The sequence below is a fragment of the Rhinopithecus roxellana genome, chromosome 7, assembly GCF_007565055.1.
Source record: "Rhinopithecus roxellana isolate Shanxi Qingling chromosome 7, ASM756505v1, whole genome shotgun sequence".
Lineage (NCBI taxonomy): Eukaryota > Metazoa > Chordata > Mammalia > Primates > Cercopithecidae > Rhinopithecus > Rhinopithecus roxellana.
The window spans coordinates 95,018,473-95,042,386 of NC_044555.1; the positions used below are offsets into that span (position 1 = coordinate 95,018,473).

General features: G+C 41.1%; 1 protein-coding gene across 3 annotated transcripts; it reads left to right on the forward strand.

Moving 5' to 3' along the window:
• The first annotated feature begins 1,166 nt into the window (after nt 1–1,166).
• On the forward strand, nt 1,167–23,845 carry VSIG1 (V-set and immunoglobulin domain containing 1). Of its 3 annotated transcripts, XM_010358980.2 has the most exons (7): nt 1,171–2,559; nt 5,806–5,913; nt 11,287–11,485; nt 17,365–17,520; nt 17,929–18,048; nt 20,745–20,886; nt 21,712–23,569. In XM_010358980.2, the coding sequence occupies exons 1-7, from the start codon at nt 2,269–2,271 to the stop codon at nt 22,037–22,039; spliced, it is 1,344 nt and encodes a 447-aa protein (XP_010357282.2). In that variant the 5' UTR covers nt 1,171–2,268; the 3' UTR covers nt 22,040–23,569. The 3 variants fall into 3 exon arrangements, with proteins under 3 accessions (XP_030789563.1, XP_010357282.2, XP_030789562.1); XM_030933703.1 differs by lacking the exon at nt 17,929–18,048 and having other exon boundaries at nt 1,167–2,559; nt 21,712–22,209; XM_030933702.1 differs by lacking the exon at nt 5,806–5,913 and having other exon boundaries at nt 1,174–2,559; nt 21,712–23,845.
• Nucleotides 23,846–23,914: the final 69 nt, after the last annotated feature.

The window sequence follows — 23,914 nt, forward strand, 5'->3', positions numbered from 1 at the left end:
ATGTCTAAAACACCAAAAGCAACGGCAGCAAAAGCCAAAATTGACAAATGGGATCTAATTAAACTAAAGAGCTTTTGCACAGCAAAAGAAACTACCATCAGAGTGAACAGGCAACCTACAGAATGGGAGAAAATTTTTGCAACCTACTCATCTGACAAAGGGCTAATATCCAGAATCTACAAAGAACTCAAACAAATATACGAGAAAAAAACAAACAACCCCATCAAAAAGTGGGGAAAGGATATGAACAGACATTTCTCAAAAGAAGATATTCATACAGCCAACAGACACATGAAAAAATGCTCATCATCACTGGCCATCAGAGAAATGCAAATCAAAACCACAATGAGATACCATCTCACACCAGTTAGAATGGCAATCATTAAGAAGTCAGGAAACAACAGGTGTTGGAGAGGATGTGGAGAAATAGGAACACTTTTACACTGTTGGTGGGATTGTAAACTAGTTCAACCATTATGGAAAACAGTATGGCAATTCCTCAAGGATCTAGAACTAGATGTACCATATGACCCAGCCATCCCACTACTGGGTATATACCCAAAGGATTATAAATTAGTCTACTACAAAGACACATGTACACGTATGTTTATTGCGGCACTATTCACAATAGCAAAGACTTGGAATCAACCCAAATGTCCATCTGTGACAGACTGGATTAAGAAAATGTGGCACATATACACCATGGAATACTATGCAGCCATAAAAAAGGATGAGTTTGCGTCCTTTGTAGGGATATGGATGCAGCTGGAAACCATCATTCTTAGCAAACTATCACAAGAAGAGAAAACCAAACACCGCATGTTCTCACTCATAGGTGGGAACTGAACAATGAGATCACTTGGACTCGGGAAGGGGAACATCACACGCTGGGGTCTATCATGGGGAGGGGGGAGGGGGGAGGAGGGAGGGATTGCATTGGGGAGTTATACATGATATAAATGATGAATTGATGGGTGCTGACGGGTTGATGGGTGCAGCACACCAACATGGCATAAGTATACATATGTAACAAACCTGCACGTTATGCACATGTACCCTAGAACTTAAAGTATAAAAAAAAAAAAAAAAAAAAAAAAAAAAAAAAACAAAAAGAATGCAGGACAACTGAATCCTTTTTTTTTTTTTGGAGGGGGGTATGTATAAAGGTACAGTCGTTATGGAAAACAGCCTGGCTGGTTTTTTCTTAATAAAATTAAATGTGCAACTGACATATGATCCAGCAATTGCACTCTTGGGCATTTGTGCCAAGGAAAGAAAAATTTATTTTCATGCGATATCTGTACCTGAATGTTCACTGGAATTTTATCCAATACCCCAAAACTGGAAACAGCCCAGATGTCCTTAAATGGATGAATGGTTAAACAAACTGTATTACATATATGCCATCAGGTACTACAAATCAATAAAAAACACAAACTAGTGATAAACACAACAACTTGGGTGAAATTTTAGATAATTATGCTGAGTAAAAACAGTCATCAATTCCAAAAGGTTACCATGATTCCTTGTATATAACATTTATGAAATGACAGAATTTTAGAAATGAAAGATTAGTGGTTGTTCATGGTTAGGACAGGAATGAGGTGCAGGATGGAGGTGAGTGTGATTATAAAAATGTCAACATGAGGGGTCTTTGTGGTGATGGAACTGTTCAGTATCTTGACTGTGGTGGTGAATACACAAATCTACACATGATAGAATATAGAATTAAATGTGCATGTGCACACACACAGCAGTACATATAAAACTGGAGAAATATGAATAAGGTTGATAGGTTTTATCAATGTCAGTATCCTGGTTGTGATAGTATACCATCATCTTACAAAATGTTACCATTGCTGGGAACTGGGTAAAGTAAACATGAGATCTGTCTTATTTCCTAGAACTGCACGTGAATCTACAAATATATAAATAAAAATTTCAATTAAAAATTATTGAGGACCCCAAAAAGAAACTGATATGTTTTGCCTGAGATTTACCCAATTTTAAAACTATAAGTCCCACATTCAAGGAATTCCCTTGGTACTGGGAAAACTGGGTCAGTTGTTCTCTATACTCCCAGACAGTTTTGGGTCCCTGGACCAGACTTTAAGAACCTGTGTAAGGCTGCCCTTAATACAGAAGAAATTCTCAGTTAGGTGTTATTACCTCACCATCATCTAGAATTTGAGTATCTTCATATGATAATTTGTTAGAAACTCCCCTCCCCTTACCCCAGCGAGACCCAAAAAAGCTCAGTTTTCTTGTATGATTTATTCTGCCTTCTCCCCCTCACCTTGGATTCTTCAAATAAGATGTCTTTATAAGTGTTCTGTGATGAAACAGTGTTATCAGAATGTGAGTATGTACTATTTTTTTATGATTATCTTTTCAGGTCAGGTTAGTGTGGTGCAAGTGACCGTCCCAGACAGTTTCGTGAACGTGACTGTTGGATCTAATGTCACTCTCGTCTGCATCTATACCACCACTGTGGCCTCCCGAGACCAGCTTTCCATCCAGTGGTCTTTCTTCCATAAGAAGGAGATGGAGCCAGTTTCTGTAAGCACACATTTTCCTAAACTCTTCCCCTTTTGTAGTTCTGACTGAAAACTGTTGGGGTAGAAAAAACGTGAAATGTGAAAGAATGGCATGCCAGTGACAGTAGTGGCAGGAATCTCAGATACAAACGTTTGAAGACAGCTGTATAGAGAAGATCATCATCTAAGTAACTTAACTCTTGTCCTCTCTTCATATTTAGTTATAACCCATTATCTCAGGTCTGTGTAGGTCCACATCAAGTGGATCATGTATTTTAGAGAAGACGGAAATGGTTCTTCTCATAGGTGAAATGAACAGTAATTCTGAAAGGGCTCCCCCTCCGCCTTTATCTCCCTATTATTTCCAGAAGAAATTAGTTCAAATGCAAGTCCTGATTGATCTACAGATCTCTGCCAAATTTAATATCTAGGATCTGACTGTCAAGTGAACTAGCTCACTGTGCTAGACTGAGGCCTGACAGAACGAGACTCCCCAGATGGGTGAAGAAGGACCATAGTAGTGATGAACCCTGTGTAGTTCATCAAGAACAGCGTAAGGATAGAGGACAGGGGATGGAGTTGGGTAGGCATAGGGTCTGGGGGAAGAGGTTGCCAGAAAAGGGTGGGTTGAAAGTCAGGGGAGGAGAATGATTTCACATGCAAGCTGCCTATTCCCAGGTTTCCTTCATCAGGCCTTGAGGGAAATTCCTTCTTTAGCCCAAGGATTCAAATTGTATACTCAAAGGTGTGTGTGTGTGTGCGTGCGCACGCACACGTGCACACGTGCGTGTGTGTGCCTGTGTGCTCACGCACATGTTTATGTGAGCACATATGCCATGCATGCCTACACATATCTCTTGATGGAAAAGGTCTGTAGCTTTCTTCAGGTTCTCAAAAGGTTGCATGACCCAAAGCAGAGTTTAGAGAAGAGACAAGTCAGTGTGGTTTGGAGTAGTTGGATGCAGCTGAATTGGGCCTTGAAGGAAAGGAAAAGTTTTGATTAGTAGAAAGATAGAGGGAGAGCAAGTTGAGGAGGCTGGGGGAGGCCTAGGGACAGGGGTGGAGAAGAAGGAAGGCATTAGTTTAGAGGAACCACATGTTGGCCAGTGTCACTTCAGCCATCACTAGTCCTTCGGAGGTGCTGAGTCCTCTGTTTACAAATCCTGAGCATTTGTTTAGCAGGAAACGCCGTACAGGGGGAGATTGCATCAATGCCACTCTCTAGTCCAAGTTAAACAATTTTGCTCAATACTGGTTACCTTGGACAAGTATCTGAATCACTCTGTACCTCTCTTTAAAATATGGTAGATCAGCAATACCCGTGGGAAATCAACTGGCATAATGCATGTGAAAAATATAAAGCCCTATAAGTTTTATCCCTTGTAAACACTATTATGATTATCATCATCCACAGCAGCACCACCACCAACAGTGCTTCTACCAGTTTGCATCACCCAAAATGTCCAGACCCAAGGCCTTGTATGTAGGAGTCAACTAAGAAATTATTGCCTTCTTTTGCAGGATGTTCTGTTAGATTGTGGATGACAATAATCACATGACCTTTCTTCCTTTTTAAAGTTCGATTTCCGGAATAGTCTTTTCAACACATTCTTTATCTGTAGGCTTGAAATCTTTCTCATTTTGCCAGGTGGGGCTGGATTTAGAGAGACCTCGCCAATGTATTTTGAAATACTTTCTGCTTGATACTCAAATCAAGATGTTCTCAACTGCCTGAAGGCTGGGCAAGGCCAGTCTCAGTTCAAAAACCACAAATTTTTATTTATGCCTCCTCTGACATTGGGATTTACAAGGCCACTTCTTGGTTGAACTGTGTGTCTAGTGAGGAACTGGGAGGGAGCTGCAGAGCCGAAGGATCTTGTGACCAGCAGTGAGCTTTTTCTATACCAGGAAATGCAAGGGAAGAAGATATGGTGATTGAATTGAGTGTGGCCTGAGCCCAGAACATCTCTTAGAAGCACTTACAAAAAATCTGTTCACAAATAAATATTTATTGAGTAGCTTATTTACTTGCCATTTGCCTCATTCTCCAAAATGTCAGTTACAGGTGGGGCAAGTAATTTAAGATATATACTCTTTTGCAATGTCCACATTAAAGGAGGGCATCTGCACTGAGCTGCTGGATCAGGCAAAACCTGCTCTTTGATCTTAAAGCTGCATGATACCTATGTTACGCCTGGGCCTTAGCCGCATAGAAGATAAGCTTTTGTGTTTTTATTGCTCCCACAGCTTGGGAGCAATAAAAACCATCCCCCAAAGGCAAATTTTATCTTCCTTCTATTTTCCTGTCTTGCTTTAGCTTATGCTAGCCAGATCCCCATTACAACCATATTTAGCTCTCTACTTCTAGAGAACTGGAGTCCTTCCCCTGTCTCCCCACATCCTGCTGGCATGGGCTTCTCACTGCTTTACCAGATGAGTAGTTTTGAAGTCCTAGTGGAAACCTCCTGATGAATGTCAGTTCTTCTTGCTCTGCCATTTATTTATTGACTGGGTGATCAAACGACTGGTAGACACGTCGTTTGACCTTTCAGTTGTTCAGTTCCCAATCTTTAAAATGGGGCTACTTACCTGTCTCATAGGTTTAATATGAAGATTAAATGAGATGATGCTTGTGAAGCACTAGGAAGCCTTCTACCCAGTAAGCATTCGGTGAATGCGAGCTTTTAATATTGGCATCATCACTTACAAAACGGCGATTTTGCAAAATCCCTGTTCCCTCCATACCCCTGGTGATCTGGAGGGACTGAGTCATGGGCACTAGGGAGCCTAGCTCAAGAAGATACACTTGAACAGGGAAAGAGCTCTTCAGGGCCATCCTAGCCCAAGATCTGCTTCGAGTTCCACTGTTCACCAGGTCACTGTGGCTAAAGGGAGGGCCCAGGCCCTTTCTCTGCCTGCTTCTTATCCCTGAACTGACAACCTGCTCAACCAAGAGGTTGCAGACATCCTGTGTTGAGGTGGTACTTTTCAAAATGGGATTTGGTCTCCATTTCAAGACTGTTTCCTCTTTGAAAACATTCATAATTCTGTGGAGCATGTTGTATGTTAATCTAGGGATTGCTGGTGGAACATTTATGGGAGGATAAAAGGACTGCTGCACTATTAGACAGTTCTGTGATTTATGGGACTAAGATGTTGCCAGACATCAGTGGTCACACTGAGAGATTCAGTTCAACTCCTGGGTTGATGTGGCCGTATACTGTATAGCATTCAGCTCTCAGATCCACCCATTTCTGCTCAAACACAGCACAGCTCGTGCCTCAGTACTGAGGGTATGGAGGAAAAGGCAGTCAGTCAGTGTCTAAAAATGACGCATGCAAGAGACGCTCGGGGAAGATGTAGCTGGACCTCTCAGGTAAGAACACTTATTGGTGTACTACTGGACTTCTTCATTGTTTGGAGACTCCAGGGCACTGGCACCAGCTTTAGGAATGGGATGGGAGGGTCTGACTTTGGTAACAATCAAGATCAGCGCAAGCCCCTGACAAAACTGGGACAGTCTTGAGTTTACCTTCTCGCATCCATGTCTGGAGTTCTTCTGCCTCTTCCTAAAGGCTCAGGATCCTATTACTGCCCTGATCATGGCAGTGGCTAGCTCTTTCCGTAGTCCCATCTTCCCTCTCCTGAAATCATTGTGTTAGATTAGCAATTGACTCTGAGGCCTGGTATTCCTCAATGCCCAGGGGCTGATGTTATTTCTTACTGACTATCCCCTGTGGCAAATAGAGACTGAAGTATCCCACAGGTCTTCCCACTAAGAAGGCCAGGATATTCATTAACATGGTCCTTCTCTCAGAGAAACATTCCTCTCAGAAAATAAGAACAGCTTTAGATAGTCAATCCCTCAGCAGGGAATCTCAGCTGAAAACTCTAGGCCAGGTATGGGCAGGCTAACATGGAAATTTGGGGTGGTCTGGTGCCTTTCTGGTCATGCAGATGGCCTCATCTTCCATCCAGCCTGTTAATGCTAACACTGCATACAGAGACCTTACCTGTCCATGAACAGAGCATGCATTGACTCTACTTAGCATGAATCTCTCAGACAATACTTATTCTTCAAGAATGTTCATAGTGAAAAATACCCTTTGCCAGCCTCATAAACAACTTGGACAACTTCTTTCCCAGGACCTAGTGTTCTTATGTTCTCTGGCTTCTCAGATTTTACAACCTGAAATACATAGGACAGAGCCACACAACAAAGAGTTGTCTGCCCAAAATGCCAGTGTCACCCCTACTGAGAAATACTGCAAGTTCTTCCTTGCCCCACCATCAAATTTATGTATTGTGTCCCATTCACTTTTTGCTAAATCTGATAAATTCATCTCATGGTAAGGTGTTAGGGACTAGTGATAGCTTATTTTGGTCTCTTCTAAAGAATGCATTGAATCAGGGACCTTCCATGCCTTCTTCCAAAAGGAGCAACTCAAATGGTAGATACCCAGGCAAATGGCAGGTTGGTAAGAGAGTTGGTTTGGAAACAAGAGAGTCTTTCTTTGGTATCCTGTTTCTTCCACATGCCATCCCTACCCCCAATACAGTCTGAATAAAATTCTGAGCTTGTGACCATTGCCACCTTATACCTGCACACTCCTTCCCTACCCCATGGCTAGCCCCTCTATCAGCAGTACAAGAAAGCAAGAAGCTGGAAAGGAAAGAATGTGTGGTTTGCTGTGGACGTCCATGTCCTCCACATTCCCAGAAGGAATCTGCAAAAGCAGCTCTGGAAGCTAACTCCAACTCAGGTTCAAACAGAAAGCAAACTGAATTCTTTCAACCCTTCTTGTTTATGCTCCATGCTTCTAGTTAGAGAGCAGTGTCACTAAGCTGAGGAAAAAGTCTTTTAGGACAAATCTGGTTCCCAGCTGCACAGCCTTGTGTGACTAGGAGCTTGGCACAGTAGGAAGGGAAAGGTTACTCTGCAAAGAACTGAGGGGCCTACAATTGCAGCTGGCAAATGTTGAGGGCATCATGTGGTGAACATACTCAGCATGGGAAGCACCATGCCAATAAATAACAGCAATTGGCAGGAGAAGGTTGGGCTGGAGCAGGGAATGGAATGGCCCCAAAGAGGGAAGGTTGCCCAGGAATCATCTTTCTCACCTTAAGAAGGACTATGAGTGCCATCTTAATATATTCAGTGGGAATCAGGAGGTCTGAATTCCAGGTCTGACTGTAAATTGTGTGACCTTGGGAAAATTGCTCCCTCTATTGAGGCCTCGGTGTCCTTTTTTGTATTAGAAAAGGATGAATTTGAGTTCACTAACTGCAGCCCTCTGGGTCAGATTTGGCCAGTGGATGTATTTCAGTCAGCCTGCCCAATACTTTGTTTGTTTGTTTCAACAGTTTGAATGCCTTGTTTACGTTGACTTTTCAGTTCCTTGCAGTCCCCATATCTGTTATGATCTTACCACTACTTACCAGCCCCTCCCAGCCATTTCCCATATTTCCAATATCCATCGGGCTCCTGAAGGCCCCTTAACTTTAGAAACCACAAACCAAACTATCTCACAAGGGTCTTATAATTACTGTGCAATTATGACTCCACCCATCAGCCTCTAGCATCACCCAGGGGGCAGGCAGAGAGGACCTTGGGAGAAAGCAGGGCAGTCTACCATGAACCCAAGCACAAAGTGCAAGTGGGTAAAAAATTAACAAGCACCCTTTAAGGGAACACTGGGATGGATTTCCTTAAAAAATCACCTCCTCCTCACTCCCACCCAAAGATGTGGCCCGTTGAAGATCCGGGGCTTTTTCTGGACCTCCATTGCTTTGATGTCCAAATTGATAATATTCTTTCTTTGAAAAGTATACAAGCCACACAGGATCATGGGCCGGGCTTTGGCCACTGTTCAGCTTTGATTTTTAAAAGAGTTATTCTTTTATGAAAAATGGAATCAAGTTGTAGTCCTTCCTATATGATTAGATAAGCAGTTTCAGGAAAACACTTCTTTCTTTTTTTCTTTACAAGGACAGTGTGACTGTGTGGACTTCCCCCTAACAGAAAGCCCCTCCATGTATGTGTCTGGCTGCTGCTGTCTACCCCCAGGTACTTTACTTCTCACACAGAACTGTGAAGCCAAAGCCTTGGCTCTTTTAGGTCTCCACTGTTAGCCCTCACTACCCTTATTTCTGTCTCTAATACCTTTTAGTGTCAATTGTGAGAGGGCGAAATGTATTAGACTACAGCATGAGGAGCTAGCATATAAAAGGTAGTAAAGGTCTTTTTCATAGGTAAGGTTTCAGGGCCTCATTGCTTACATACTCATTTCACCTTGACTCATGCCCAATTGTGGGACTTTTACAGTGGGCATGGACACATGGATACAGTGAACACTTTTACTTCTTTTCATATCCTAATTCTGGCCTAAAACACACTATTTTGGCCTCGTGATCTCTACAGAAATAAGGTCCTTTTCACCTGGATCCTCTGGGACTTGCTGTAGGCCTCAGGCAGGACTGATGTTGTATCTCATTGTGATGTCATCAAGCATCACTATAAAACAGGGCTGATGTTTTACACTGTCCACAGTCTCCTTGGGAGGAGGGGAAGTGGCCAGATGTTGAGGCTGTAAAGGCCACTCTTGATGGACAGCAGGCTGAACTCCAGGTAAGAAACAACAAGACCTCAAACTGCCAATTAGAAAGTAAATAAGCCCCATGCTGCCTTGTGAAAGTGAAAGCCTGACAGCATGGGTGTCAACTCAAATGAAAGTAATCCTCTGATGTGTTGAACCTCCTCCTGTCCCACTTGAATACCTTGAGTTAATCCTGGCTTTCTTGTTTGGAAGTCAAACAAGACCATTCTGGGGCAAGAGTTTGTGATTTCGATACGTGTGAATGAATGAATTATAAATGGCTGCATTTATAATGCAGGCAAGAAAGCATGTTGATGTTAGAAAAAATGGGAGAGAAACAAATAGTTTTCTCTTTAAATGTACTCTTTTCCTGGGATTTTTCCCTCAAAATCCAGCTTTCTGCCTTAGTTTTGAAATATATTGACTTTCTGCTTAAAGGAAAATACATTTGAATTCATCTAGACAATATCTTTTGGTTTTCTAATTGCTTTCCCTCTTTTATTGGCCTATTAAGGTAAAGCCCACAGTACAAGGAATTAGGAAAATTGGATCCCAGATTTGTCTCAACTGTCAATTTTGTGTCTTTTATTTTTTAACCTCTCTGGGCTTTGGTTTCTTCTGTAAAGTGAGGGAAGTGAATTAAATGAATTGTAAGGCCTTCCAGTAGATTTTATGAAAATATTAGTCTCACCAGACTAAGACAATACAATTTATTGAACAATAACAATCACTTGAATAACATACATTTACATGAAACTAACAAAATATGTACATAGAAGGTGTGTATTGTGAAGGGACCTCAGGAATTACCTAATCCGGTGATTACCAAGCTTCAGTCACTGATGTACCATCTACATAATTTTTGTCATATTTGTGTATCACTAGCACTATTTATTATTTAATGTTATTCTCCATATTGACCTGTTTTCTTAAAATTTTTAAAAATCTACCTTAATCTACCCTATGCAACAATATTGAGGAAGTCATAGATTTAATGTGCTAGATATTTATCTTTCTAATACACATTCAAATTTGTAAGTTTTCATTTATGTACTAACTAAAATCAACTTAACTGCCTATACTTGGTAAATACATATCATACGTAAAACATTACTCTCTTTTCTCATTCAGATGTGGAAAGTAGAGGTTGGAGAGATTAAATAACTTTGTTTCTTATCTAAAAGCAGGTTGCCATGGAGGCATGACTAGAGGCCACCTCCCCTAACTATGTCACAGTGAGAGGCAGAGCTGTGACTAACTCAGGCCACCTGACCCCTAGACCAGGACCCTTTCCACCACATCGTGCTGCTCCCACAGTTGCCATTATGATCTAAGTATCTATGCTCTTTAATAGAGATGGAACTAGAATCCAGATCTTAAGTTTAATAAGTTATAATAATAATAAATGAGCCCTTGTGGCTTTAGATGGGTCATTTAGTCTCTCTGGGTCTGAGATGCCTTATTTGTTTAAATGACAGAATTCCAGTTCTGCCTTCTGCCACATGGAGAGAAAGATGGTAGCTATCACTGGCTGAGCACTTCCAAGGTCCTTTACTAGATTTCTTTGTTTCATCTTCATAACACCACTATAAAGGGATGGGAGCAGATGATTTCTAAGATGCTTTTCTGCTTTGCTTCTAATAAACAAAACAAACCCAAATTTGTCTATCCAAAAGAGTAGATGTGTCTAAAAGGAGCATGAACATTTGAACATTTAAGTAAACCAGATAGTCTCACTGGGTAAGGTAAATTGAAATTTTAAGAAGTTTATAAAATGGTTAAAAAAGTGATAGTTTTGGTTTCCCATCAGATATTTATGTTCTACATAATGAGTTTCTCTCAGGTGGATTCATTAAGTGAGCATCTCGATCTCATAGCCCAAGCTTAGGTGTTGAATCCTGTCAGCTCCAGCTGCCTCCTCCTCTGTAAGACAGGCATACTAATCCCTGATGACATCACAGAGCTGCTCTGAGGGCCAAATGCGCAGCTGTGAGCAAATTAAAGTGCCCCACTGAGTTGAGAAACCTTGGCCACAGGGACCTGTTCCTGGTGGGGGGAAGATGCTATTTCTTTATCAAAGGTAATGTGTTTCAGGTAGCTTATCCTAGTCCTGGACACTCTCCACTTCTCATTTCTGTTATTTTTCTGTCTAGATTTACTTTTATCAAGGTGGACAAGCTGTAGCCATCGGACAATTTAAAGATCGAATTACAGGGTCCAACGATCCAGGTAATGCGTCTATCACTATCTCACATATACAGCCAGCGGACAGTGGAATTTACATCTGTGATGTTAACAACCCCCCAGACTTTCTCGGCCAAAACCAAGGCGTCCTCAACGTCAGTGTGTTAGGTATGAGCACTTTTTTCTGCCTTTTCTTTTCTTGGAACAAGTTAGGACACTGAATGAGCCAGGACAGTGAGTTATGATGCCAATTAAGTATCTGTAGGTAAATATACTACCTAATATTTTCATTATCAGGGAAATAGAGACAAGCCACTAGCCCAACCAATACAGTAACACTGAGAAATCACTCATAAAACATGCAGAAACAATTGTGCAAAAGGGCTGCCAAAATGACAGCAGTAGATGACCCAACCTCCAGTGATCCCTATCTCTGAGGGAAGGAATGAGAACAGATGAGACAATCCGCTGTCCCACAAAATGATCACTAGCAACTCTTTTAGAGGAAACTTCCATTTACAGCCAGACCTACCTGGGGGAGACTACTGTCAACTTATTATTCCTTTTAAGCGCAACACAATTCCCACCATTAAATTATTTTTTTTAAATAAAGACAGGAGAGTCCTTTTTTAAAAATGCTAATGCAATTTGGAAAAAAGACTGCACATTAATCTAGTGTTGATAGTCAAAATATTTACATACAAATATTCATTATATGATATTGGGCAAGCCATATCTGCTCTTAAAATGAATTTGGAATCTCATTTGTTCAGTATTTATTGAGTCACAGTGATGGAGGTGTTGTTTTTGCCCTTGGGAAGCTCTCAATTTTGGTCATTTCTAGAAGTCCTTCCAATCTCTGTCTGAGAGGACAATGTGGGCTAAGCTCCCATCAGTAGACTGGGATTGGGAAGTATCGAAGCAAGGGATGAAAGGACTGCCGATCCTCAACTCTTACAGACAGACCAGTTGAGATGAGCATTTTCCCACTTCTAGGTAGCCCCAAATGGAGCTGATCTAAGAGTCATTGCTCCTCTCAAGCTGTGTGCACACATCACAAGAAAGGAGGAACTATATCAAATCAGTGACTTAATAATTGAGTAGCTTGGAAAAGCAGCAATTGGTAACAAGGTGCATACCTAAGAGAACTGTTTACAGTTGTCCTGGCTTGCCACTCAGGTAATGCCACAAAGGAACCAGCTGACATTTACTGTGAGGTTTGCCACTGCATCTACCCACCTGGGAAAGAGGGAAAGGTACCTAAGAGCTATTTTTTTAAGAGTGGGTTAGCTTAATCAATCATGTTTTTATCTTACTGAGTTCTGTGCCAGGAATTGGGGTACAGGAACAGACAAGAGAAGTATTACTCAAGCACTTTCCTGGGAGAGTTTCTGTTCCGGTTTAGAAGACTAGTGTATTAGTCTATTCTTGCATTGCTGTAAAGAAATACCTGAGACTCGGTAATTTATGAAGAAAAGAGGTGTAATTGGCTCATGGTTCTGCAGGCTGTACAGGAAGCATAGCAGCTTCTGGGGAAGCCTCAGAAAACTTACAATCATGGCAGAAGGCAAAGGGGAAGCAAGACGTCTCACATGACTGGAGCAGGAGGAAGGGGAGGGGAAGATGCCACATACTTTTAAACAACCAGGTCTTATAAGCACTCACTCACTATCACAAGATCAGCACCGAGGGGGAAATCCGCCCCCATGATCCAATCACCACCCACCAGGCCCTACCTCCAACATTAGGGATTACAATTTGACATGAGATTTGGGTGGGGACACAGATCCAAACCATATCAACTAGTTATATACATGGGAACTAAGTGGTGTGCTATAAATGCCAAAGCATCAAACTGGCACTCAGAAGACCTGAGTTTTAGATCTTACTCTGTACTCAGTGACCTAATACAAGTCAATCCACCTTTCTCTGACCATTGTGAGATGGGGTTATAATTTCTGCCCTGTCTTCTTTATAGATTTGTTATGAACAGTTTTGTTATTTTGCTTACAAAATGAAATACTGGAGATCAAAGGGTTTTTAATTGTTAAAAAACTGGAGGGATTAATCTGCTTATGATTTTCTGTTGCTTCCTGGTTCTGGGATGTTCTGACCAGAAACAATCTAAAGAAGCCAAGCCCCTTCATCTCAGAGCTTGGAAATAGCCCTGAGATAAAGTTAGACAAGAAGGTTAATATTCTTAAATTTAAAGCTCAGAGGATCCCAAATCAATTTCCATAAGAAGTTGAGGGTCACTTCCTCTCAGAGGTGTTTTTTCCCATGAGTCTTTGGGTCAGGTAGCTCTGTGTCATGACTTTTCCTTAAGCAGCCAGGATCCATTCAAGGTAAAAGGCAGAAGGGTCTGTGGATTTCCTTGTTTGTTTGGGAACTCTAAATAATATTGTTTTTATTAATTGGGCAAAGAACAAAGGCCTCCTCCAAATTTGGCCTTTTTGGAAAATTTGAGGCTGCTAATTTTCTCTAAAAATTGCAGTGACTATTTGCAGTTCTCAAATCTCGTTGTATACGACTGCCTATTTTGCTTGCCCTGACTGAAAGTTGAGGCAAGGTGGGGACAGGTGGGTAAGAGAGAGAGGCTAATTGTGGGGAGAGGTGTTGATATTTCCTTAAAGATGACTCTCATAGCAATGTATCTTTCAGATGTTTTCTTAGCCAGCAGTGAACATCAATCCCATGCATTTACTCGTTCATGCATGAGTTCATTTAACAAACCCTGAGCACACGTGCCAGTCACTGTGCTAAGCAATGGACATGGGGAGATGTAAAAGATAGGGTCTTAGCCCTCCAAAATTCAGTCTAGTGAAGGAGACAGATGCATAACATAAAAGCTTTCAGTGGAGGTATGAGACGAGAACTATGAGGACACAGGGGAAAGGGCAAAAAGCTGTATCAAGAATTGGAGAAGGCTTATTGAGGAAAGTGACTTTTGTGCTGAATGTTGAAGGGTGTGCAAGAGTGTGTGACGAAGAAGAGGGGCTGAGATGGCAAGGCACAATTTAAGTGAAGGAAAGAGCAATGGGCAAAGGACCAGGTGATTTGGACAGCCATTCATTTGAGAGCTTTCCATTAGGTATGACAACCTTGGAAAATTAATCTCTGAAAAATACCCAGATCAAGTTTGAATAATTATTTTGTGTGCATTTGGAATGAGCATCATCTACCTTCTGCAATTTGGCACATAAAAAGAAAATGATTGATTTAAGGAAGGTTTAAGAACCTACTGAAGCACTTTCTTTTTTCTTTTTTCTTTTTTTTTTTCGTGAGCTGAGCCTTTTCCTCCCACCTCAATTCTATTGAAAGCAATAAAGCTAAATGGTAGATCAATGGCTTTGCCAGTTAAAGACCCAAGTTCCACTGGAGACTTTAACTGGATGAAATGTCAGTTCAATCCTGAGTCAGTAGTTTTAGAAAATATATAGGTTTGGGACTTGGTTCAAAGTGATTCACTAAATGTTTTGTTAATAAAAAATAAAAGGAGAAAAATATTCTAAGCAAAATAAAATCCCTATCTGGGTTTGATTCTGGGCTCAATGAATGAGTGCAAGTCATTCCAGATTTTTGCCATAATTTAGTTCAAGTCCTGGTGTCCAACTTTGTGATGAAATACCCCCATTTAATTTTCTGTTCAAATTGTTCTATTCTGCTGTAAAGGCTATAAAATAGCCATCTGTTTTAAACAGCAGTATCTAAATCTAGTGATAGCTGCAATGGACTTCTGGTTAAAATAGCTGAGTTTAGAATAGGCAAATCCAACAAGTTGTTCCTACCTGAGAAAGTCATTGGTAAGAAAGAGAGAATAAAGAACTAAGTAGAAGGATACTTCTTTTAATCAAAAGACACCTGCTTAAAAGATAGGGCTAGTGAAATGTTTCAGTATTATAGCTATATGCATCTGTCTTCTCGCACCTGTGTACAGATAGTGAGAGTCTGGGATGACTGAGCTGAGCAGAAGTCAATGGGAGAGCAACTTTAGTAGCAGGAACTAGTCCTGCTGTGGCCAACAGAAATTCCAGGTGCTAGGCCCTATATATATTATTGTATTTAATCTTTGGATCAGTCAGAGGTTAGATAATCTCCTAGTCACGTTTTACAGATGAGTCAACTGAGGTTTGGCTAAGTTAGGTAACTTGCCTACACAGATCCAGGGTAGAGTTACAGAGCCAGTATTCTGTGCGGATCCAGAGCTGTGCCCTTAACCACTGTGTCTCAGGTAAGAGCTGTAGGACTGAGCATTATGACACATTTCATGTCTAACTCACTTAAATTAGAGAACCTAAGCTTTGAATGGTTCTAGCGAAAAATGAAGATAAGCAAGGTGAGCTGGAAAGTATAGAAATGTATATCATTATTTGTATATAAGATAGATATATAAGGTATATAAGATAGAGGTATAGATATAAAATAAATATGTAAGATAGATAAGAGATATAAGATAGATATGTAGATATGATAGATATATAAGATAAATGTATAAGATATGTAAGATAGAATAAACCGTGCAAAGTAAGATGAATGAGGAGATTCAGATTCCCAGCTTCCCACAGGACTTCTCCCCTGACGTGTTTTCTTTTTTTTTTTTTTTTTTTTTTTTGAGACGGAGTCTCGCTCTGTTGCCCAAACTGGAGTGCAGTGGCCGGATCTCAGCTCACTGCAAGCTCTGCTTTTCGGGTTCATGCCATTCTCCTGCCTCAGCCTCCTGAGTAGCTGGGACTACAGGCCCCCGCCACCTCACCCGGCTAGTTTTTTGCATTTTTTAGTAGAGACGGGGTTTCACCGGGTTAGCCAGGATGGTCTCGATCTCCTGACCTTGTGATCCGCCCGTCTTGGCCTCCCAAAGTGCTGGGATTACAGGACGTGTTTTCATAAGCAGCTACAACTCTATGTCCCAAACTGACCTCATTAGTACCCCTTCCTCCTTGTCACCCCTTTCCCTAAAACCTGCTTCTCCTGCTGTGGTCTTGGAGGCCTCTTCCCCTCTCTAAAGTCATCTCTCATCCCTCTCCCACCCCACTTTAGAACTGTGTCAAAGTTATTTTTGAATTCCTGGTGCCTCTAGTCCCGTGCCGGGCCCACAGAAGGCATGGGTGCTTGCCGAGTGAGGGATGAATAAATATTTGAGTGCTGGGTAGCATGCACCCCCAAAATGGGCTTCCCCTACTGATGATGCACACAGGCAAATTCAAACCTTTCAACTATTTTGTGTCACCCACAGATGTATAAATGCAAAAAAAAAAAAAAAAGAAAATAATCATAAGAGGAAAGAGAAACACAGCATTAAAATGTTTTAAAAAGAATAATAGGCTATCTCAGAGTATTTAAGGGTTCTATTTTCCTTTAAAACTGTGCTTTTAAAGCATAAACTATGTTCCTAGTCATTTAGTATTTGCTTATATTTGGCTGTTTTAATAAAGGCATATTTTAAGACACAATGCGGAAATTCATGGTTATAAATCTGGGGAGGAGGCAGACAGAGGAGTCACTATTTGAATCTTAATGGCCTCCTGACTAGAAGGGCCCTGCACCTGAAGTGCTCTACTCCCACCTGGTGGTGCAAGCAGAAAACTGCCAAAATACATTTTAATAGATTCATTTATTTATTTTTATTTTTATTTTTTTGGTGGAGATCCAGTCTCACTTTGTCGCCCAGGCTGGAGTGCAGTGGCGTCATCTTTGCTTACTGCAACCTCCGCCTTCCAGATTCAAGTGATTCTACTGCCTCTGCCTCCCAAGTAGCTGGGATTACAGGCGCCCACCACCATGCCCGGCTAATTTTTGTATTTTTAGTACAGACGATGTTTCACCATATTGGCCAGGCTGGTCTCGAACTCCTGACCTCAAGTGATCCGCCCGCCTTGGCCTTCCAAATTGCTGGGATTACAGGCATAAGCCACTGCGCCCAGCCAAGAGATTTTTTAAAAAATAAATAAACACACATATTCTTCAAAATGAAAGTGAGGAAGTGACTGCAATTGTCACAGACTGCCATTCATCCTAAAGAATTTTTATTCTTTGTCATTCCCTTACAGTGAAACCTTCTAAGCCCCTTTGTAGCATTCAAGGAAGACCAGAAACTGGCCACACTATTTCCCTTTCCTGTCTCTCTGCGCTTGGAACACCTTCCCCTGTGTACTACTGGTATAAACTTGAGGGAAGAGACATCGTGCCAGTGAAAGAAAACTTCAGTAAGTGTAACCTACAGTCGACCCTGGAAAGGCCTGGTGTCTGTGGTTGGATGACAGCGGGAGTGTGTGGTTGGCTGCTTGACCTTACAGTTCAATCTTCTTGTTTTCTCGGTGGTGGGTGGGGGGCGGGTAATGTAAAAAGAATGTCTGTCTCCCAATATGATGACTGTGTTCTGGTCTACTCCCCAAATTCTAAAAGCCAGCTCAGAGATGGTGAGTATGTAGGGAATAGGCATGGTCCCAGGTGAGTTAGCACTGGAACAGTCCTGAGGGGCCTGGTTGAATCCTGAACATCTCAAGAAAGAGAGGCCAATATGGGGGAGTGGGTGGACATTGAATGATCTGTTACACTGATGTTATCTGTATGCACAGAAGAGATCTCAAAAGTCTATTTCCTGGTTTCAACAGACCCAACCACCGGGATTTTGGTCATTGGAAATCTGACAAATTTTGAACAAGGTTATTATCAGTGTACTGCCATCAACAGGCTTGGCAATAGTTCCTGCGAAATCGATCTCACTTCTTCATGTGAGTTTACCATACAACTTTAACAGTTTCTCTTTAAATCTAGTAGTCTGGGCCTGTCAGCCAAATAAATTAGTTAGGATCCCTGGTTAGTGCTTCCTGCTTCTCTGGAGATTTGTGTGCTTTATATATAGGCTGATATGATGAATGACCATCCTAATATCTAATGCTCACATAATAATATATGCCATATGCTGGCCTAAATCCTTTACAGAAAGCAATTTGTTTAAGCTTCACAAAATTGCTAGAAGGTAGGTATTACTATTCAATAATAAAACAGCAGGCTTTCTGATAGCAGCAGGCTGAATTTCTCTTTGTGATGCTGTTGGTAAATCCAGGTGACACTGTAGCTCTGACAAACATATACCTTGCAAAGATCTGCCACTAATAATAATAGTATTATAATAATAACACTTGTACCCACAATCACGGTAGCTACTATTTGTGGAGCACGAATTATGCTGAGTATTATCTCACTCTTTCCTCCCAACCACCCCTATCTAGGGAGGTGGACTATTGTCGGCCTCATTTTGCTGAAAAGAACACTGAAGCTCAGGGAAGTAAATGACTTGCCCAAGGTCATCCAGTTAGTAACTGGCGGAGCCAGTATGCCTCTAAACCTCAATTTTCCTATTCAAAGGTGCTTATCACTCTCTGAGCATAAGATTTAAGACTCCTGGAATTGTCCAATTGAGCTGACCCAGGGGCAACCTCTCATAAGGAATATCTCACCAAACATCTCAAGGATCACTTAATAACACTCAGGGTCTTGTTTTTTTTTCAAACTTACTTTGAACTTGTGGTTTTAATATATGCCATATCCAGGCATGGCAAGTTCCAGTGGGTTATTGCTTTTCCTATGCAGCTGAACTTCCTTCCTTTTATTTCTCCTGAATTTTGCTCCTTCATTCTCATATCACTTTCAGCTATTTTCCCTGTTTCATTTCTGTTATCTTTCTTTAGAATTCCCTCAATCTCTTTTTGCCTTCTCAGAGGTACAATCATACTACAGATGTGAGATATGTAGGATTTGGACTTGAGCATTGCTTCCTTTCTAGTCTTTTTTCCAATGATGTCCAGCACTGCCTTCCTCTCTCCCTCCCACATCCCTTCTTTCCTCCTTCCTTCCTCAAATAGTTACTGAATATCTACTGTGTGCCAGGGACTGTCCTAGGTGATAGAGATACAGAGATAAAGGAGCTCACAGTTCAGCTAGAGGGACAAACACAGACAACTTAAATGTGCTAAATCCTATAATAGAAGTCTGAACAGGGTCGATAGAGCACCAAGGGAGGAACAACTATGCTTATAGAACCGGGATGGCTTTACCAACCAAGTGCTATTTGAGCAGGATCTTGAAGGAACTTGCAAAGCCTTTTTATCTATAAAATGGGAAAGTTGAAGGATGACGGTAGAGCAGCAGGCTTAGAAGGGCAACCAGGTCATGATGGGGGAAGAGAATGGAGGGCTTCACATGGCATGTCTCTGAGGGAAAAATCACAAGAAACGGATATATCATCTGATATGTTTGAATCAATTGAGAGAAGTTTAATGGTTTTGTTGGAAATTTTGGGATGAGTGATAATGCACTTATTAATCCCCAAATGAGGCAATTATTAACCTCCGGGAAAATTTTTGTAAATGTTGTACAAGAAAGAATCATAGCATACTGTGTTCCTCAGCTGTGAACGATATTTACATAGTCATACTACGGCAAACTTGGATTTAACTAAAACTTGTGATAGAACTATTTTGGAAGAACGTGGTGGGTGTGAGCGGAGTGGTGTAAAAGAGCTCAATCTCCAACTTCTAGGGTATAAAGTTGAAAGAAAATGATGGAAATGGAAAAATAGTAGGACATATCAGAACAAGGATAATAAAAACATGGGAATAAGAAGACTCTTAAAAAGAGTTAAGAGTGGTTGCCTTTTGTGAATGGGACTCAGAAATGGGAAGGAGTCGGGCAGGGAACTGCTGTTTCTGTGAGACATGTAGTAGAACTATTTGACTTTTTAAACTATTCACATATATGCTCTTAATCATAAAAAGTTAAAGGAATTATTATCAGGTAGCTCAAAATATAAGATGTCCATCCTTGCGTGAGGGGAGGCAGATGGGGATGCGTTGGCTTATAACTCAGATGTGGTCTTCCAGAGACAACACCTTAGGGCTTGAAGGTCTGGCGCTCAGCTGGATAGTGTCACACTCATTAAGTTTGTCCATAGACTGAGACAATAAACCAGATGCCTATTTATCAAAATGGGCATATCACTTCCCAGTGACCAGAGTACATGAGGTTCCTTGGTAAGCATGGATGCCGTGGGGGAGGTTTTTAGGGACCCATTTCACCTGTGCTCTGGGAAAGCCTAGTGAAATGTCCCTGCCTGTAACAGAGGCTTATCTCTAGTGACCAGATCACAACTCCATGGTGTCTCAAGACTCTTTTCTCTAAATCCCATTTCAAAAGCAACCCCACCTCCTCCAAGTTGGTCACATTGTATTCTTTATGTGCATAAATGTCAATAGTCTTCTCCCACTGTGAGTCCAAATGACACAGTTCTTGGGGTTTCCATTTCCCTAGCCTATACAAGTCATTTTCCCACTACTTGAATGGCCCTGATATTCCCCACTAGTCACAAACACACATTATAAAATGACAATATATTCCACTTTATTAACCAGCTGCTTGTGTCCTTCAGATCCAGAAGTTGGAATCATTGTTGGGGCCTTGATCGGTAGCCTGGTAGGTGCCGCCATCATCATCTCTGTTGTGTGCTTCGCAAGGAATAAGGCAAAAGCAAAGGCAAAAGAAAGAAATTCTAAGACCATCGCGGAACTTGAGTAAGCTCTCATTCTGTTGTCTTTACTTGAATACAAACATTTCTCAGGCATGGCTCTTTCAGTCATCAATTCCTAAGCACTCCTTTGAGCATAAGATATCAGAGGTATCTTTCTGTTTACTCTCACTGAATTTGAAAAAGAATGATGATGGCTGCTATTTATTGAGGGCTGTGTGCCAGGCTCTGTTCTAAGCACTTTATGTACATCAACTCATTTAGCCATCACAACAACCATTTTAGGTCCAAGAAAATGTTTTCATATATAATATTAACATACTTGTCTTTAAACCAACATAGTCATAAAATATAATTTTAATTTTTTTTTATGGAACAAGGACAAAAGTGCCCTGGGAACACAGAAGTTAGAATGTGGCCCAGCCCACAGTCCATGCTCTTAATCACTCTATCTCTTCCCTAGTGTGTATCACACTCATTCATTTTTTTCATCTCCTTGCTTCTACAACTATATATTGGGTGTCAACCAGGTGCCAAGTATTGTATTAGATGGAGTGGGAAACAGAGATGCATCAGAGCTATGGATTTGGACCTTAAAGACCTTATTAGATGCTTAGACTCTTTCATTCTGACATCAGTTTTCCCACCTTTAAACACTGGTCTTTCTTAAACTTTCCTTATATTGTTGAGACCTAACCTTTCTGAATTCAAAATAACATATGGCCTGACAATAAGTCAGAATATCAGAAATAACAGATTTCCTGAAGTCTGGGACCTATGGTCATTGAACCTACAGCGCATATGGTTTCACATGTAATTTCAAAGTTAGCATCTCCCTGACTTGTTCTTTTCTGGGCCTTCTTTCTTGCAGGCCAATGACAAAGATAAACCCCAGGGGAGAAAGCGAAGCAATGCCAACAGAAGACGCTACCCATCTAGAAGTAACTCTACCACCTTCCATTCATGAGACTGGCCCTAATAACATCCAAGAACCAGACTATGAACCAAAGCCTACTCAGGAGCCTGCCCCAGAGCCTGTCCCAGGATCAGAGCCTATGGCAGTGCCTGATCTTGACATCAAGCTGGAGCTAGAGCCAGAAACGCAGTCGGAATTGGAGCCAGAGCCAGAGCCAGAGTCAGAGCCTGGGGTTGCAGTTGAGCCCTTAAGTGAAGATGAAAAGGGAGTGGTTAAGGCATAGGCTGGTGGCCTAAGTACAGCATTAATCATTAAGGAACCCATTAGTGCCATTTGGAATTCAAATAACCTAACCAACCTCCACCTCCTCCCTCCATTTTGACCAACCTTCTTCTAACAAGGTGCTCATTCCTACTATGAATCCAGAATAAACACGCCAAGATAACAACTAAATCAGTGCAAGCGTTCCTGCATTACCAATACAGAATACTAACAATTTTACTAACATGTAAGCATAACAATTGACAAGGCAAGTGATTTCTAACTTAGTTGAGTTTTGCAACAGTACCTGTTATTTCAGAAAATATTATTTCTCTCTTTTTAGTTATGCTTTTTTTTTCTTTTTTCTTAGACAGAGTCTTGCTCCATCACCCAGGCTATGATGGTAGTGGCGCGATCTCGGCTCACTGCAACCTCTGCCTCCCGGGTTCAAGTGATTCTCCTGCCTGAGCCTCCTGAGTAGCTGGGACGACAGGCACGTGCCACCATGCCCGGCTAATTTTTTTGTATTTTTAGTAGAGACGGGGTTTGACCGTGTTAGCCAGGATGGTCTCCATCTCCTGACCTCATGATCCACCCACCTTGGCCTCCCAAAGTGCTGGGATTACAGGCGTGAGCCACTGCGCCCAGCCTCTTTTTAGCTACTCTTATGTTCCACGTGCACATATGACAAGGTGGCATCAATTACATTCAATATTATTTCTAGGAATAGTTTCCCATTCATTTTTATATTGACCACTAAGAAAATAATTCATCAGCATTATCTCATAGATTGAAAAATTTTCTCCAAATACAATAGAGAATATGTAAAGGGTATATATTAATTGGTATATAGCATTTAAAATCAGGTCTTATAATTAATGCTTCATTCCTCATATTAGATTTCCCAAGAAGTCACCCTGGTTTCCAATATCTGAGCACAGCAAATTTAAAAAATAACACAATTGCACGCCTGTAATCCTAGCACTTTGGGAGGCCGAGGCAGCTGGATCACCTGAGGTCAGGAGTTCGAGACCAGCCTGACCAAAATGGTGAAACCCCCGTCTCTACTAAATATACAAAAATTAGCTGGGTGTGGTAGTGCATGCCTGTAATCCCAGCTACTTGGGAGGCTGAGGCAGGAGAATCACTTGAACCCAGGAGGTGGAGGTTGCAGTGAGCCGAGATTGCACCACTGCACTCCAGCCTGGGCAACAGAGTGAGACTCCATCTCAAAAACAAAAACAAAAACAGAAAACAAGCAAACAAAAAACAAAAAATCCCCACAACTTTGTCAAATAATGTACAGGCAAACATTTTCAAATATAATTTCCTTCAGTGAATACAAAATGTTGATATCACAAGTGATGTACAATTTAGTTTTGAATGAGTTATTATGTTATCACTGTGTCTGATGTTATCTACTTTGAAAGGCAGACCAGAGAAGTGTTCTAAATGAACACTTAAGATCTATTTTAGATAATTTCAACTAATTATTTAAATAACCTGTTTTAATGCCGGTACATACCACATTAATAAAGCGATACCAATCTTATATGAATGCTAAATATTACTAAAATGCACTGATATCACTTCTTCTTCCCCTGTTAAAAAGCTTTCTCATGATCATATTTCACCCACATCTTGCCTTGAAGAAACTTACAGGTAGACTTACCTTTTCACTTGTGAAATTAATCATATTTAAATCTTACTTTAAGGCTCAATAAATAATACTCATAATGTCCCATTTTAATGACTTCTAAGGCTAGTCCTTTTATAAACAACTTTCCTGACATAGCATTTATGTATAATAAACCAGACATTTAAAGTGCACAATTTGATGAGTTTTGACAGAGTACATACCCATGAAACCACCACACCCATCTAGAGAGAAAACATT